Below are 13904 nucleotides of genomic sequence, written 5' to 3'. Positions count from 1 at the left end.
CGCGAGGGCGTTCTTGGGGGCGTTACTGGCGCTGCTGCAGGGTCGCTGCGATACTCTGCGCCACGGCTGGTTTGGGAGCCTAAAATCCATGAATACGCTGTGCGCGGAAATCGGTTTTAGCGCACGTGCCTGGCGCAGACAATCGCACGCGGACACTCTGCGCCAGCCGCTTGCGACACTTTTCTGCGAAATTCTATGAATTACCCTGTAAGTGTTTTGCTTTTCGCAAGTTGCAGTTATGGCATTTTATTTTTCTGCCATTGTTTCTGTTACGATCATCACGAGACATGACATCCATTATCCGCGGTCACTTGGCAAAATCCCTGTGCCTAGAAGCTTGTGTACAGTGTACAAATGTTTGACCATAGCACATAAAGTGGCCCTTGATTTCCTTTTGCCACAATTAATGCTTTTTTGTAATGTGTCCATCTTTCCTATATCCATGGCATGCAGTTCAGGATGTTTGTTTGCATGTATTAGGTAACGAATTCCCAGAGTATGGGATGCCGTGTGAATGTGCTGCTTTCCCTCTACTACACTAAATTCTTTAATATACAGTTATGAACCCTCGTAATGGTATATATTTTGCCACCCTCTGAAGCCTGAAATGTAGATCCATGCAGGCTTGACATGTGGCCAACTTTGCGCCAGACCTGCAGATAAAATGGCCTACTGTTAAATCTCAGTCACCAGTTTAATGGTATTTACTACAGAGTGTATTTTGCTTTCTGTCTTTGAGAACATTCAGAGATGTAATTGCTTATTTTACTATAACTGACACTATAGCCGGTAAGATAGTTATGGCAGGTAAGATAGCTCAGTGGGTTTAACGCTCACTGCTGCGATGTGTGTGTGATCTGCAGCTTGCAGGTTTGTTTCCCGGGAAGGCCAACTCAGCCTTTCATGCTTATGAGGTTGATAAATGAGTACCAACACAGGTTGCGTGATATTGTATTTGTTTTATGTAAAGCATGTAAGTGCTATATGATAACACATCATGATCATTTGGCCTTGGACATTTGCTTGTATTCACAGTATTTTGATAATATGGGCCCATACACACTGATATTAATGATATAGAGATATATGGTGATCCAGTTTTGTATGAAATGTATATCACATTGCAGTGATATTGTAACCATATTTTTTGTAGTGCACTTAGGAACAATGCTATGCAATGCTACTTGCTGTTTTGTAAAGGGGTGAAAGGTCGTATTCCATCATTTCCCATGATTTCACTTTGGGGTGGGTCAAATGGCATCACTTCCTGTGATGTCATCAGGGTCGTGTGATGTCACTTCCGCTACCCCTTGCATTTTGGTGAAATGACGACCCTGGTCAATGGCTCAATTACATCCATGGCTCATGCAGATATAAAACGCTGCGGCTTTGACATAACTATGTGGACAGACCCTCCAATTAATTGATACGCTTTGGAAAAGGTTAATCAGGATACATCTCTCACCCCTCTTCTGTGCACAGCAGCTGTGCTGCTCCATAGACTTCAATAAGGTTATGGCTTTCTGCTAGGTGGCCTTACCATTATGCGACATCCAGAGTGCACGTTTTCTTTGCTTATGACAGCATGGCACCATTGATGGATCGCTCAACACCTCATGGAAGATTGGACCGAACTCAGAGGTCATGTTGACATAGTTGAAGGGAGTGTCCTACTGTTCTATAGACTCTCTTTCTTACTTGTAATATGTGTAGAACAGATGCTTCTCTCTGACAGCATTCATCTTGGGAGAAAAGGACTTTTCTTATCACATCTTCATCTCATCAAAAACATTGAGTTCCTCTTCCCAACACGCTAGGGTTGGAGGCATGGTTCTAAACAGCTGCTGGCCCTCTGGCCCAAGGCTGTGGAGCAGTGTGGAGCATTGCATGGTGTCCACAAAGTATATGGCCCCTGCTGTGTTAAAGTGTGCGAGGAAATCCTGCTTCCACTGTTTTAAGGGGAGTAGAGGCTCCTCTGGGGTGTACAAGAAGATTCAGTATGATGCATATAGGAAGCAGTTGCCGTCCCAAGAGGGGCACTGTCAAAGCTGCCTCACGTGGGGAGCTTGCTGGTATTGAACATTTCTTAGTCTGAATGCCAGTCCTGGGAGTATCAGAGGTCCTAGGTAGAGCTGCAGAAAGAGTGGGCAGGCATATGGGAGTTGCCCTGTTATGTTGTGTTATGTTATAGATATTTAGTAGAGCGCACGTACGCCAAAGGGCATCTTGGTGCTGTCGGTTGGAGGAGTTAAATAACAAAATGGGGATGGAGAAAAAGCAACTAGAAGAGGGTGGTTTTCAATAGTCTACGGAAAGTAAGATGATCCTCAGTAGCAAAAATAGCAAGAGGGAGATCATTCCAGGATCTAGCAGTCACCACAGAAAAAGCTCACCCTCCCTTACATGACAGGCGATACTGAGGGACTGTGAGAAAAAGCGCAGATTGAGATCTCAACAGCCGGGTCGGGCGTAGGGCACACATTTGGCCCGGAGATACTCAGCTACCATACCATAAAAGGCGTGATGCACTAGACGCATACATTTAAAGAGAATGCGACTAGCAACAGGAAGCCAGTGAAGGGGACATATGGGATCCAAAAGGGGGGCGAAATATGGAGCGAGCGGCCACATTACGCAGTAGTTGGAGCCTGTTAATCAAGTAGCGTGGTTGTGCCAAATAGAGGGAGTTACAATAGTCGAGGGACCTTAAGACCAAAGCTGCCACCACAGGAGCCTGACACTCGCCAGGGATGCAGGGAAGGACTTTGCGCAGAATGCAGAGTTTAAAGTGCCCGGCCCTGCATACACTGGCCACCTGATTATCAAGGGCAAGGGAAGCAGAGATTTTTACACCAAGATTCTGGACCGATTTAACTGGTAAAGGGAAAGGGCCCAAGCTTGTCGGACAGAATGCAGAGGTCCAGAATAGTTGAGGAGATGTAGTACCTACAACCAGGACCAGGGCCTTATTGCCGTTGAGCTTCAGCCAGTTTTGCATCATCCATCTCCCCAGATCTTCAAAGCAGTTCCTTGACCAAGCCACAGTGTTGGCTTGTGTGAGATCGAGACAGACAAGTATCTGTGTGTCATCTGCATAAGAATAGTAACGAAACCCATGCACCAGGATGAGAAACAAAAGAGGTCTGATATAAACTTCCATGCTTACAGTTACCAGCCATGGGGGGTGCCTACACATTGTTCTCCTTCGCCTTTTGTGGTGGTATGTGCCATTTAGAGCAGTACTCTATACTTCATTGTTTCAAATGCAATGTCTCTGCAGGATTCTTGATGTCACAGCAGATGCAGCCGCACGTAGTGCATACGAAGCAGCCGCACATTCCACCAAGAATGCTTGCTTATGTCTGGTAAACTCTGCCATTTGGCACACCCTCTATTCTCTATTTGTTTGGCTGTAATGACTCCCAAAACGTTCTAAACCTGTGGTGAACATATGAAACTGTATCTGTCCCGCTGCTCATCGCGGAGCATCCGCTTTCTATGAAGCACAGTGGTGCCTGGGTCACCGTTGACTGTAACTGCTAAGACCTCCGGGGCAGGCCGGAAGGCGGATGCATCTCCTGTCTATGTCTCCTGATGGCTGGTGAGCAGCCACTTTTCTTGGGGCTCATTTGCACACACATTCTCGTAGCCTTGCTACGCTGTGTAGGCTTCTGTGGTGGTATGAGGATACGTCTCCTGTCTTCACGGAGATGCGGCACATCAAGACTGCTAGGACGTGTTGCACCTGGCTGCACATCTGACACACACTCAGGAGTAACACCAGAAATGTTACCCGCAACATGGATGGAGACAAATGCGGCTGGCTATTGGCAGCACACACACTACATGAGGCAGCCGGGAGAGAAAGTCTACAAGGCCTGAGTGGAGGGGCTTTGTGCCGGCAGAGGGCACATAACGGGGTGGATCCCAGTGATGAGGAATGTGTAAAGGAAGGGCAGAAGACCTGCTTGCCGGATAGTGGCAAACTCACCAGGTACAGCCAAAACAAAGGACCCACTGACGGTCCTCTAATCTGGTGAGGACAGTAGCACAGAGAGCGAGCCAAGATAGCAGGACACCTGTTATGTGCCAGAGCAGGCGAAGGACCACGATGAGCCAGAGGAGTAGGTAAGAAGGCTTTTGTTTATTCACAATGCAAGACACAATAATAGCTTTCTCCACTCTGGGTTTAAAGGTGGAGCTGGCAATCTAGAACCACCATGAAGCAGTGGTCGAAGTGGAAGAAAAATAGTAGTGGAGCTATGGATTTTGTAGAAAAATTGGTGTTGTTTCCAGCGACGGCTGGTGGATTTTATAAATGGGCGGGACTGGGAATAAAAATTTACCATAAATACGTGGTAGCAACCAAGCGTAGCAAGTGAGCCTTAAATAAATGAGAAGGGTTCCGAGGGTTTTGCCCATGAGAATTATTTTTAAATAATGGGTTAAACAGTGCTTTTTTTGCAGCACATTTTCAGAGAAAATTGGGTAAAAAAATAGAAAGTTTACAAACAGATTTCTAGGGTAAGTCGTGAAAAATCAATTTGATGCAGATTCACCAACAGTGCCCAGGAGCATTTCCGAACACATTTTCATGATGCCTTTTCCCACTACAATGTAATTTTCTGCCATTGTAAAAAAAGTAATTTAATGCTGACTGCACCCATACATGTCCATGAAGGTTAAACCAATATATGCTAGTATTTACACATAAGAATGTACTAGTGTTTGCTTTGACCATATTAACAGTAAAGATACTATAGTGAAACATGTCCATACTGGCAATTGAAACAGGTCCTGACTGGCTGCACCGTGTTGGCTGGCGAGGCCACATAGAAAACACTCATCATGTTGGCTTTGCCCTTAACGTCAGTTTAAGATGGCATGCCACAGTAATAAAACATGTCCGTGCTGGAAGAACAAATTACAAATGCCCACACCACCCATATTATGGATACACTTCATGATGGCTTTGACCTCTCAACACAGATCAAAATGCCATGCCATAGTAAGAAAACCTTTCCAGGTTGGCCACGTAAGAACACTTATATTGGCTTTGCGCTTAACCCCAGTATAAAATGCAATTTATAATAAGAAATAATGTTTTAATTTGATGCATAAATGCTACTGCAATGTAAGAATGTTCATTTTATTTGCTTTCCCCGCTATGCCACCTGATAAAACATTTCAGTGCACCAACACTCCCTTAAGCCCCAACCTTCTATGCAAACACATATTCATCCACATTCACACCAGCAGGCATGCACCCATATAGGTTCTCTCAATCATTCACACACGCACAGAATATTCACACTACATTTGTATTCACATGCGCACCTATACCCACCAGTCAAACTGTACTCTTATATACCCACTAATACAGACACCTCTTGCCAAAAGACATGCACTCACATCTGACAACCACAGATGAATACACAAATGTTTTTTTTACCCATTACTTGTTTTCCTGCAGATCCGAACTCAACGAAGCTCTTCAATCCAGGCCTCCGGCTCCAGGATTCCACATATAGGAACCAGAAAGCAGGGTGAGCTTCCTGGGTCCTGACATATGTGATAGAATCACAGTACCTACATCTCATAGCCACATAGACTGAAATGCGCTGTGAGGCGCAGGAGCACCCTCACAGCATATTTGAACCTGCAGGTTGCCAGCCTGCATCCCGAATGGGCCATACAAGACTGGGGAATCAAAATACCCTGGCCTTGCTTTGCTTATTGGGCATGCGTGCTGGGGCACTGCAGATTAAAGGGAAACCAGTCTTCCTCATTACATTTTGGTGGATTGCCTATAATGTGTGGCATCTGGCAGGTTCACACCCTAACTCCCTTTTCAGACGGTCTGCTCCTGTTTTTGTGCAGGAGGCTTGTTGGGGGCATGGCTAAATCATTCAGATCTATCTTTCTGGCAATATTTCACTTAGCTAGAACTACTATCAGGGATGCATAGGTATCCATTCAAAGAAAAGGAAAAGATTGTACTATAAATCCATTTAGGGCTTGATTTTGGATGATAAGAACTGCACGGCTGGCTCTAGAAAAAGCATGTAGGTTCGGCTTCATTGATTGGTGCTGCTCAGAGTATTACAGGCGAGTACTGCCTTGTCAACCTAAAGCTGTAGCAGCTGAACAATACATATGAACTTGGCTCATTCAACAACATGCTAACTTAATAGTTGAATTACATTTTATTTTACACTTCAAGCAGAGGCAGCTGTTAATTAAGCTTATAGGCAGTAGTACTGACATAAATATATACAGAAAAACTATCAAAATAAATATTGTAATTTACATTTAAATATGTATTTAAACATTGGTACAGAGTGCAATGATATTGTGTTGTATTCCATGTACGCTGATGCTAAGGGACCTTTATTCAGAATTGTTTTGTTGCAAAGGGAACTTGTGCTCAGAAAGTAAAAATTATTCACTGGCCAGAACGTTCCAGATTTGCTTATAAGCTGATTCATTAACAACTTGTCTACGAGCCATACAGTTTGTGGCATCAGCGCTTCTCCTGCCTTTTTGCAACCATTTCCTTACGTAGCAGTGTGGGATAAACTCTGTCACAGGAGGCCCAACAATTTTTAAGAACATTACAGAGGACAATCTAGTAACTGACATCCTATTGCGCAATGGGGTAAGCACATCATTCATCACGCTAAAGCCACGCTCACAATCAGCAGTGGATGTGGAAAATGTTTCCACAATTCTTGCTAAAGGTTTCAACTGTATAGCTATCATGCAATCTTTATTTTGTTTGTAATCCCTGAAAGCGTTTATGTACTGTTGGGCATCAAAAACATGTAACTTATCACAAAATGCCTGCAAATCAGCATCACCATACTGAATATCCACAGGAACGGGCCAATAATGTGGATTCAGAAGCTTCATTGCATCTATCAGCTGTTTGTACTCAATTTCTCCCTCTCTGTTGGAGGTATTCTTTGAAAGATTTGATGCTGTTGCTGTTGTCATTCTTTGGCAAATATTATTTGTCAAACTCCTAAAGAACTGAGCTCTTGATATGCTAATACAACCTTTGGTGTTACTGTGCTGCAGTTGTATCCCATTAAATTTCATTTGTTCGACAGCAGTAGCTGTAGCTGTAGCATAAGGCCCAGGTGACAATGCCATTGATTCAAAGACATAAATATGCGTTTGGATTATTCTGTCTGCCTCATATAATGTCATGTCACGACGCTGCAGTTGTCTGGATAAGTCACCCAGTTCTGTCAGGGCATCGAACATTATCCCCAGGTTCTCCACAAATACTGTAGATGTTAACATTCTGTTTAAGCCACAGTATTTGTTACGCTCAATTTCACTCCTCGCTGTGTCACAAGAAGATTCACCAAAATGCTTATTTAGAGCTTTATAATTATTCCACACAGCCTTTACTGACCTTTCGCTGGAGGCCACCCAACGTATATCTAAAATCTTTCCTATTTTGAGAAGCCTCACTTCTACCTGTGCTGCACATTCCCCTAGCTCGCGCTGATTTTTTGGGGAGGCATGGTAAGTTGCATACAGCTTGTCAAAAAAAATCTTAAGTTGATTAATCCCTGTGACTTCTTTTGAAACATCGCCAACCGCAAGCTCTAATTTGTGGTTAGCACAGTGCCAAATAGTCAACTGTGGATACTTAATCTTAAGTAGTGTTCCTACACCAGACTTCCTTCCTATCATGTTAGAAGCCCCATCAGTCACTAGCTGAATCAAATGCATTCTTAGATAGTCATCTGTAAGGCCATAACTCTGCAAGCATGCCAATAACTTATCAAAAATTATTTCTGCTGAAGTACCAGGCAGTTCAACAAGGTCCAAGAAAAAGGTCAAAGGTGGATCCTCCTTCTCAATGCATGCTCGTATACAAATAATTAAAGTTGTTAGTTTACTGAAGGTGGTGGATTCGTCTATTAATACAGATATTTTTGATTCATTTTGCAAGATATGGTGAACCAGTTTTGCCCTCATCGTGGTTGCTATGTGCTCAATAATGTCAGCACAGCTGTGGTCAGAATGCAACACTCTTCCCAAATCAACACCATTCATTCTTTGAACATCTACATCCAATGGTAGATCAGTAAAAGGACGTTCATGTTTACCTATTTTGTAGGCACTTCTAAATACACGGCATGTGTCTTCATATAATTTAACTTGCATTCTGGAATTTAACTGAGTAATGGATTCACAAGTCCTTACATCTAAAATGGCCACTGCTTTCAAATGGCAAGCGCTGCTCTTATGGAGATACATTTTTTTACGCAGGGCGCTGTGTTGTTTCTCTTTAGTGGGACCATACGAGCTGACTGAAGAATTCACCCATTCCAGAGAGAAATGCACACCTTGACTTGTTTCTGTTCCAAGATTTTTAACTTCCCTACAGATTTTACATCCAAGCTTCCCTTTGGAAGAAGTAAGCCAAGGGTATTCTTTGCATTTATTTTCATACTGTTCCCATGACCAGCAATCAGGATGCTCACTTCTTTCCTCCTCCTCCCTCACATTTTCCTCTTCACCAAGGACCAGGTCCATTACACTGTCTCTCTCATCGGAAGCTTCTATCATCACTGGCATAACCTCTTCAGGGGGTACTTTTCTTTTTTTCTCAGGTACCTTAAGCATTTCATCTGTTCTACTTGCAGGCACTGGACTAAAGTTGCTTTCCCCGCCTAGATTTTCTGCCACTGCTGGGTCTTCTACTCTGACATCTGAGCTCTTTTGAGCTGTTTCCATAGATGTAGCTGGAGCATTTTTCTTCTTTAGCCACTTTAGCATCCTATGTAAATAGTTTTGTAAAGAAAGATACTTTTATAAATGCTCGTTATAAGCTAGTAGCTAGACATACACGTCACTTGCTATTATTAATTAAAGCCAATTCTCTAAATTCAAACAGTCTTTCTTACTCGCCCAGAGTGAATATTCACTCGCCCATTGCGAACAGTGTCTCCATGTTTTGTGGCCTATTACATCAATGTGTTTTTCCGATAAATGAATCATTCAGTTGTGTGCAATGCATTAATCTTGCATGGCAGGATAGAGATTGAAGTTGCATTTCACAATGTTTTTATTGTCTCTTTAATCAATCCACTTTATGCTTGTGTTAGGGGTTTCCCCTACCTCGGATACACCTGTACAATATAGGTCTGAGTCGAACTATTCAGGAAAGAGATAGCCCTACCTCATGGGGATATATATCAGATTTAGATATTGAAAACCCTATTCTTTGGTAAGGGTGAGAAATGCAGACCAATTTGCATGGCAAAGAGATTTATGCTTAAATCTGATTCCCCAGATTTATTTCTCTCTTTACCTTAGCAGTGATTTGAGTAGACTGGTTACAAGAGTGGGAGACTTCAAAGACTCTGGCTAAGATTGGGGATGGCTGCAGCCATCTATGGCCCTGCTAATGAAAAAGTCCTGCCTTTCTGTAGCTCTGTGTCAAATTTTGCCTCATTAAGTGGCCATATGTGTTCTCTTTTGGAAAAAATGGAGTGTAGAATCTCAGCCCACAGGCCACAACCCACAAAATCATGGCAGGTTAAGGGGTACACATGATCTGAGAGGCAAGTGGATACACCACCACAACAGCTACACCATGGATAATCTGCAGCTGCTTTCTACACATTCAGGAGCCACGTGGGACGGACTAGTAGCTATGTAAACAGACTGAATGGTGTCTTCCTTCAAGTGCTTTATCACTAATAACATATGGAAGATATACAACCATGTTCTCTTACCTTGAGCAGTCTGGAAACAACACTTCCTAAATGCCTCTGGGTTGGCTGGGCAGGATTTCAGTCACCTGGTTGTTCTCTTGTGGACAGATGAATCCCTAGGGAATGAAGAACAGGCATTCACATGTTAGAGAATGTTTGCAAAGCTTGAATCAGGTAGTCTACTAAGAGAAGGATGCGTCCAGGAAAGAGTGAAGCTTGAGGTTGAAGGATGTGGAATACTGATAAGGGCATACTCATTCTAAGAGGCTAGGAAGTCGAGTATTTAAGAAACCAGGGCACTACGAGGAGCATGCACACACGAGTGGGATCCCATGTATGGTATTCCTCATGTGCTTGGTACTCAGACCATTTCCTAGACATTACTTTACACAGATACTCTTTATCATTTGCTGGTCTTATCATGAACATCCCTTGCTTAAAAATGTGTTAAGAGCTAGGTGGGGTATGGGATACAGGGGTGAATATTTCAAGTTCCAAACTACTAGCCAGCCATAAAAAAATCACTTACCACCTCAATTGCACATATACAGCACACCATTTTCCAAATGTATCTATATAATAACACTTCTGTATATCCAGTGGGAAGAAAAAACACAGCGAGCACTGCAAAGTACACATTTCAAGCCCCAGAATGAAAATAGAGAAATGTATATATTGCAGTGTTACAAAACTGATGACTGGCAACACTGGGACTGTTGCTGGAGGGGCCCACTTGACATGAAAAGTTTGAAATGCCCTGACACTGTCCCTGTCACAGCTCAATGCATTTTATTTAGGAACTCCACTGTGCTTCCAGAAATATTTCCCTACATCGAACTTTGTTTTTCTGCTTTTGTGGGGTTGGGTAGGAAGCTGATGAAATACCCACACATCACTGCTTCCAAAGCTCATCAACTTGAAAATAAATACGTTTTAGGTAACAAAAAGAATACTGCTTTTGTATTCTGTTCAAACCTAGGATGTTTCCAGATCCTGTAGTAATGGATGACATTAATATTAATAGTATTCATTTGTGTTAACTTTAGAAGGATAAAAGTCTGTGCTGGTCCTATTGGGAGGCTATCCTTTGATTACATAACATTCTTTGCAGTCGCCACATAACCCTCCTTTGACCTATTTATTAAGATTGCTTGCTTCCCCCATCCATTACATTCTCTCCCAAAGAGTCAACCCCAGAAACTCTCCCTTCTCCCGGCAATCCACTCTGGAGCAATGCAAAGCATGTAGTGTGTTACAAAAAAAAAACTAATAAATAAATGAAATAAGCATCAGCTGAAATCCCATATCTACATTTTACACGTAAATTACTTTCAACTGTGCATGTCCCCAATAAAGTAACAAGAAGTTTGAGATAAATGAGGGTGCCCAATAGCTTCCAGTTGGGGGTATCTCTTACGTAATGGGCTGCCCTGCCGCAATGGGGACCATGCAGTGTATTCCGCATGCACGTTGATCAGACTCACATCAGCACATCACAACATGCATCCATTTTCAATTATGTGTTCTTTCATTATTTAGGCAAGTACTTCGTTTTGCAGGCTGCTGTCCTTTTAGAACAGGTTGTCTGAGAATGCTATAGGGGTGCACCTAGTCTAAAATTATAGGGCGGGGCGAACCCTTCAAATATTGGAAGAGGCGCTAAATTACTTGTGTAGGGGCATCTAACTTCATTACCAGTAATGAGACTATTCTAGTGCAGCTTCAATGTAACAAACAGTTAGCTCTCTCCTTTATGTCTGAAAACACCCACTTCTTGCAGATCCTGAAGATCCTAGAAAGTGTGAGAATGTCAGATGGTGGTGTGCAATGAAAGACTCAATATCATAGCATAGCAGGACATAGAGTGTGGGGCAGTACTCTGGACGAACCAAGCAACTTCAGTGGCTGGGAGCAACAGAGGAGAAAATGTAATGTTGGTTCAACCACAGTTAGTGCGCTATACTAGAATCTCTGGTGTGCTGATTCGCTGTTGAGACTATGTCTACCTGTCAAATCAAGCCCTATTCTAAGGTTTTAAATGTAATCACTTATACACACTCACATTTTTGCAGTTGAAGCCAGGGTGAGATTACATTATATGCTCAGGATCACACACTTAAGCTAAACAGTGAACAGGGATTTTAACCCACTGTGCAATTTGGGCACAGCCATCTTCTTCCATGTTTTAATCGGAACAAATATTTAAGTTTTGGGTCTCAATCAAGACCTATTATAATAATGTCCTATAGAGTTTACTTGCAAAATACACAAATTGCATAGTAAAGCATCATGACAACATGTACATTCGTATAGCAGCATGTTGGGCCAAAATAATATCAGTGTACCTTTTATTTTCCACATCCTAAATGGAAAATAATAAGATGCAAGAGGCAAAATATCTATTTACCCACTTTATTTTCAGCGATTTAAGACACACTCACAATAAAATAAGTTGTGTCATGAACTCACTTAGGTTTGGAGATTCGTCACAAACCTCCAGCGTGACGTGTTGTTATGTATGGTTTTAAGAATATTCAACTAAGGACATCAAAGCAAACTTTAGTTTTTAGCATCAAACTATTAGACATTATTGGTGGCCTGGCTGGCCCCTGACCTCCTGCCGGCACCCTGCCAGGATGAGACTGAACATCCCAGGAAACTGCGTTGGTGCTCTGACTTGGGGGGCCTTGGATCAGTGTCCTCGGGGGCAACACGAGCGAACTATCTCAGCAACCCCCCCCCCCTAAAATTAATTCTCATTCTACCACCTGCATGGGACCGGATTAAGGTAAGAATCACTTTCCATTTACAGAGGACTTTGAACATGTTTAATAAACATTTACTTAGAGCTGTACTGCATTTCCCATTATATTGTAAAAAAGGTAGTGCGGGTTTGCTTGTGTTACCCAGTGCAATGCAGTTTAATTATTCGCCTGTGTGTTCTATTTTTGAAGCATTTTTATAATGCCATGGTTCCTGGATAGCTTCTAGGCGCCTGGCTATGCTCGCATAGGTAAGAAAAGCAATGGATGCCCTCAGTCTGCGAATGCTCTGGGTTTTTGTGGTCTCCAGCCTTACCCTTCCACTCTCAAATTGTATTCATTTTCCCCCACGGTCGGACTGGACCATAAAATTGTCTTGGGCACTAATGAAAAAGTGGCCCAAAGTTGCAAATGGCAATTCATTCTTTTGACACTGTTTACCCAAGGGGGAGGTATTTTTATAAAACGGGACAAAAATTATGCATTTTAATGAATATTTATTCAGCAACACTGGTCAAAACTACTATCCGCATAGTTAAGTAACTCATAAAATTGGCCCATATTGGCCCAAAAAGTGTCTCACTCCTGCAGAAGTGGAAACACGCAGCTTCTGGGCGCTATCCTCTGAACTCATACTACTGCAGTGCAGTGCAGTGCAGTACAATATGCTTGGGTCGGGAGAGAGGGACAACACTGAACCGTCCTTCTCTCGCGACCCAGCACCTGGCCCTGTGTGACCTCACGCCCGCACCAAAACCAAATAAAAAATGCTCAGGTGACCATGCTCTTGTGAGCTTCATTAGTGCGGCACCGACAGCTAGAGCGGAAGTGAAACTTCATTAACAGCCGTGTTTCTAACTGTGAGACAGTTTGCGCTGAATGTGATCGCGTCTAGGGATTCCTAAAGGGCAGTCCGTGGGCACCGAGGTTTATTGGGAAGGCATCTGCTGTAGCGCTTCACAGCACAGGGTGGGCGGAACCAGGACAGAGGCGCTGTATCTTCTGGTGACGTTGGTCCTATCCATGCCTTGATTGTGTTGGAGGTCACACATATACTCGCATGACACGTTATTGGCGGGAATAACACCATTCAATTACAATAAGTGAAAGAGAAATTAATGCTACAGGACACTCTAGGGATCATTATGAGTTTGGTGGTCACATTGGTGGTGCTAATACCACAAAGCTGAAATACCATTACCACCTGTGGTAACAGTGGTGCCTCTGTTTTATTATGAGATTACCGTTATTCTCCATTCCGTACTCCTAAAGGACATTAAGGGGAATAGAGATATTACCAGTGGTAGTAAACTCACCATCATCCTGTGTCTGTAGGTGATACTATCATATACATGCATGCGTTTTTCCTCATAATCAGGTGTACTTAAAAATCAGATGAAGG

The 13904-nt window shown here is 42.9% G+C and overlaps 1 protein-coding gene across 1 annotated transcript; it reads right to left on the bottom strand.

Moving 5' to 3' along the window:
• Positions 1 to 6441: 6441 nt before the first annotated feature.
• Positions 6442 to 8799, bottom strand: LOC138558533 (E3 SUMO-protein ligase KIAA1586-like). Its single transcript, XM_069642672.1, has one exon. The coding sequence runs from the start codon at positions 8797 to 8799 to the stop codon at positions 6442 to 6444; it is 2358 nt and encodes a 785-aa protein (XP_069498773.1).
• Between the last annotated feature and the right edge of the window lie 5105 nt (positions 8800 to 13904).

The sequence above is a fragment of the Ambystoma mexicanum genome, chromosome 1q, assembly GCF_040938575.1.
Source record: "Ambystoma mexicanum isolate Mex_15411 chromosome 1q, UKY_AmexF1_1, whole genome shotgun sequence".
NCBI lineage: Eukaryota > Metazoa > Chordata > Amphibia > Caudata > Ambystomatidae > Ambystoma > Ambystoma mexicanum.
This window is presented reverse-complemented; position numbering and strand designations above follow the sequence as displayed.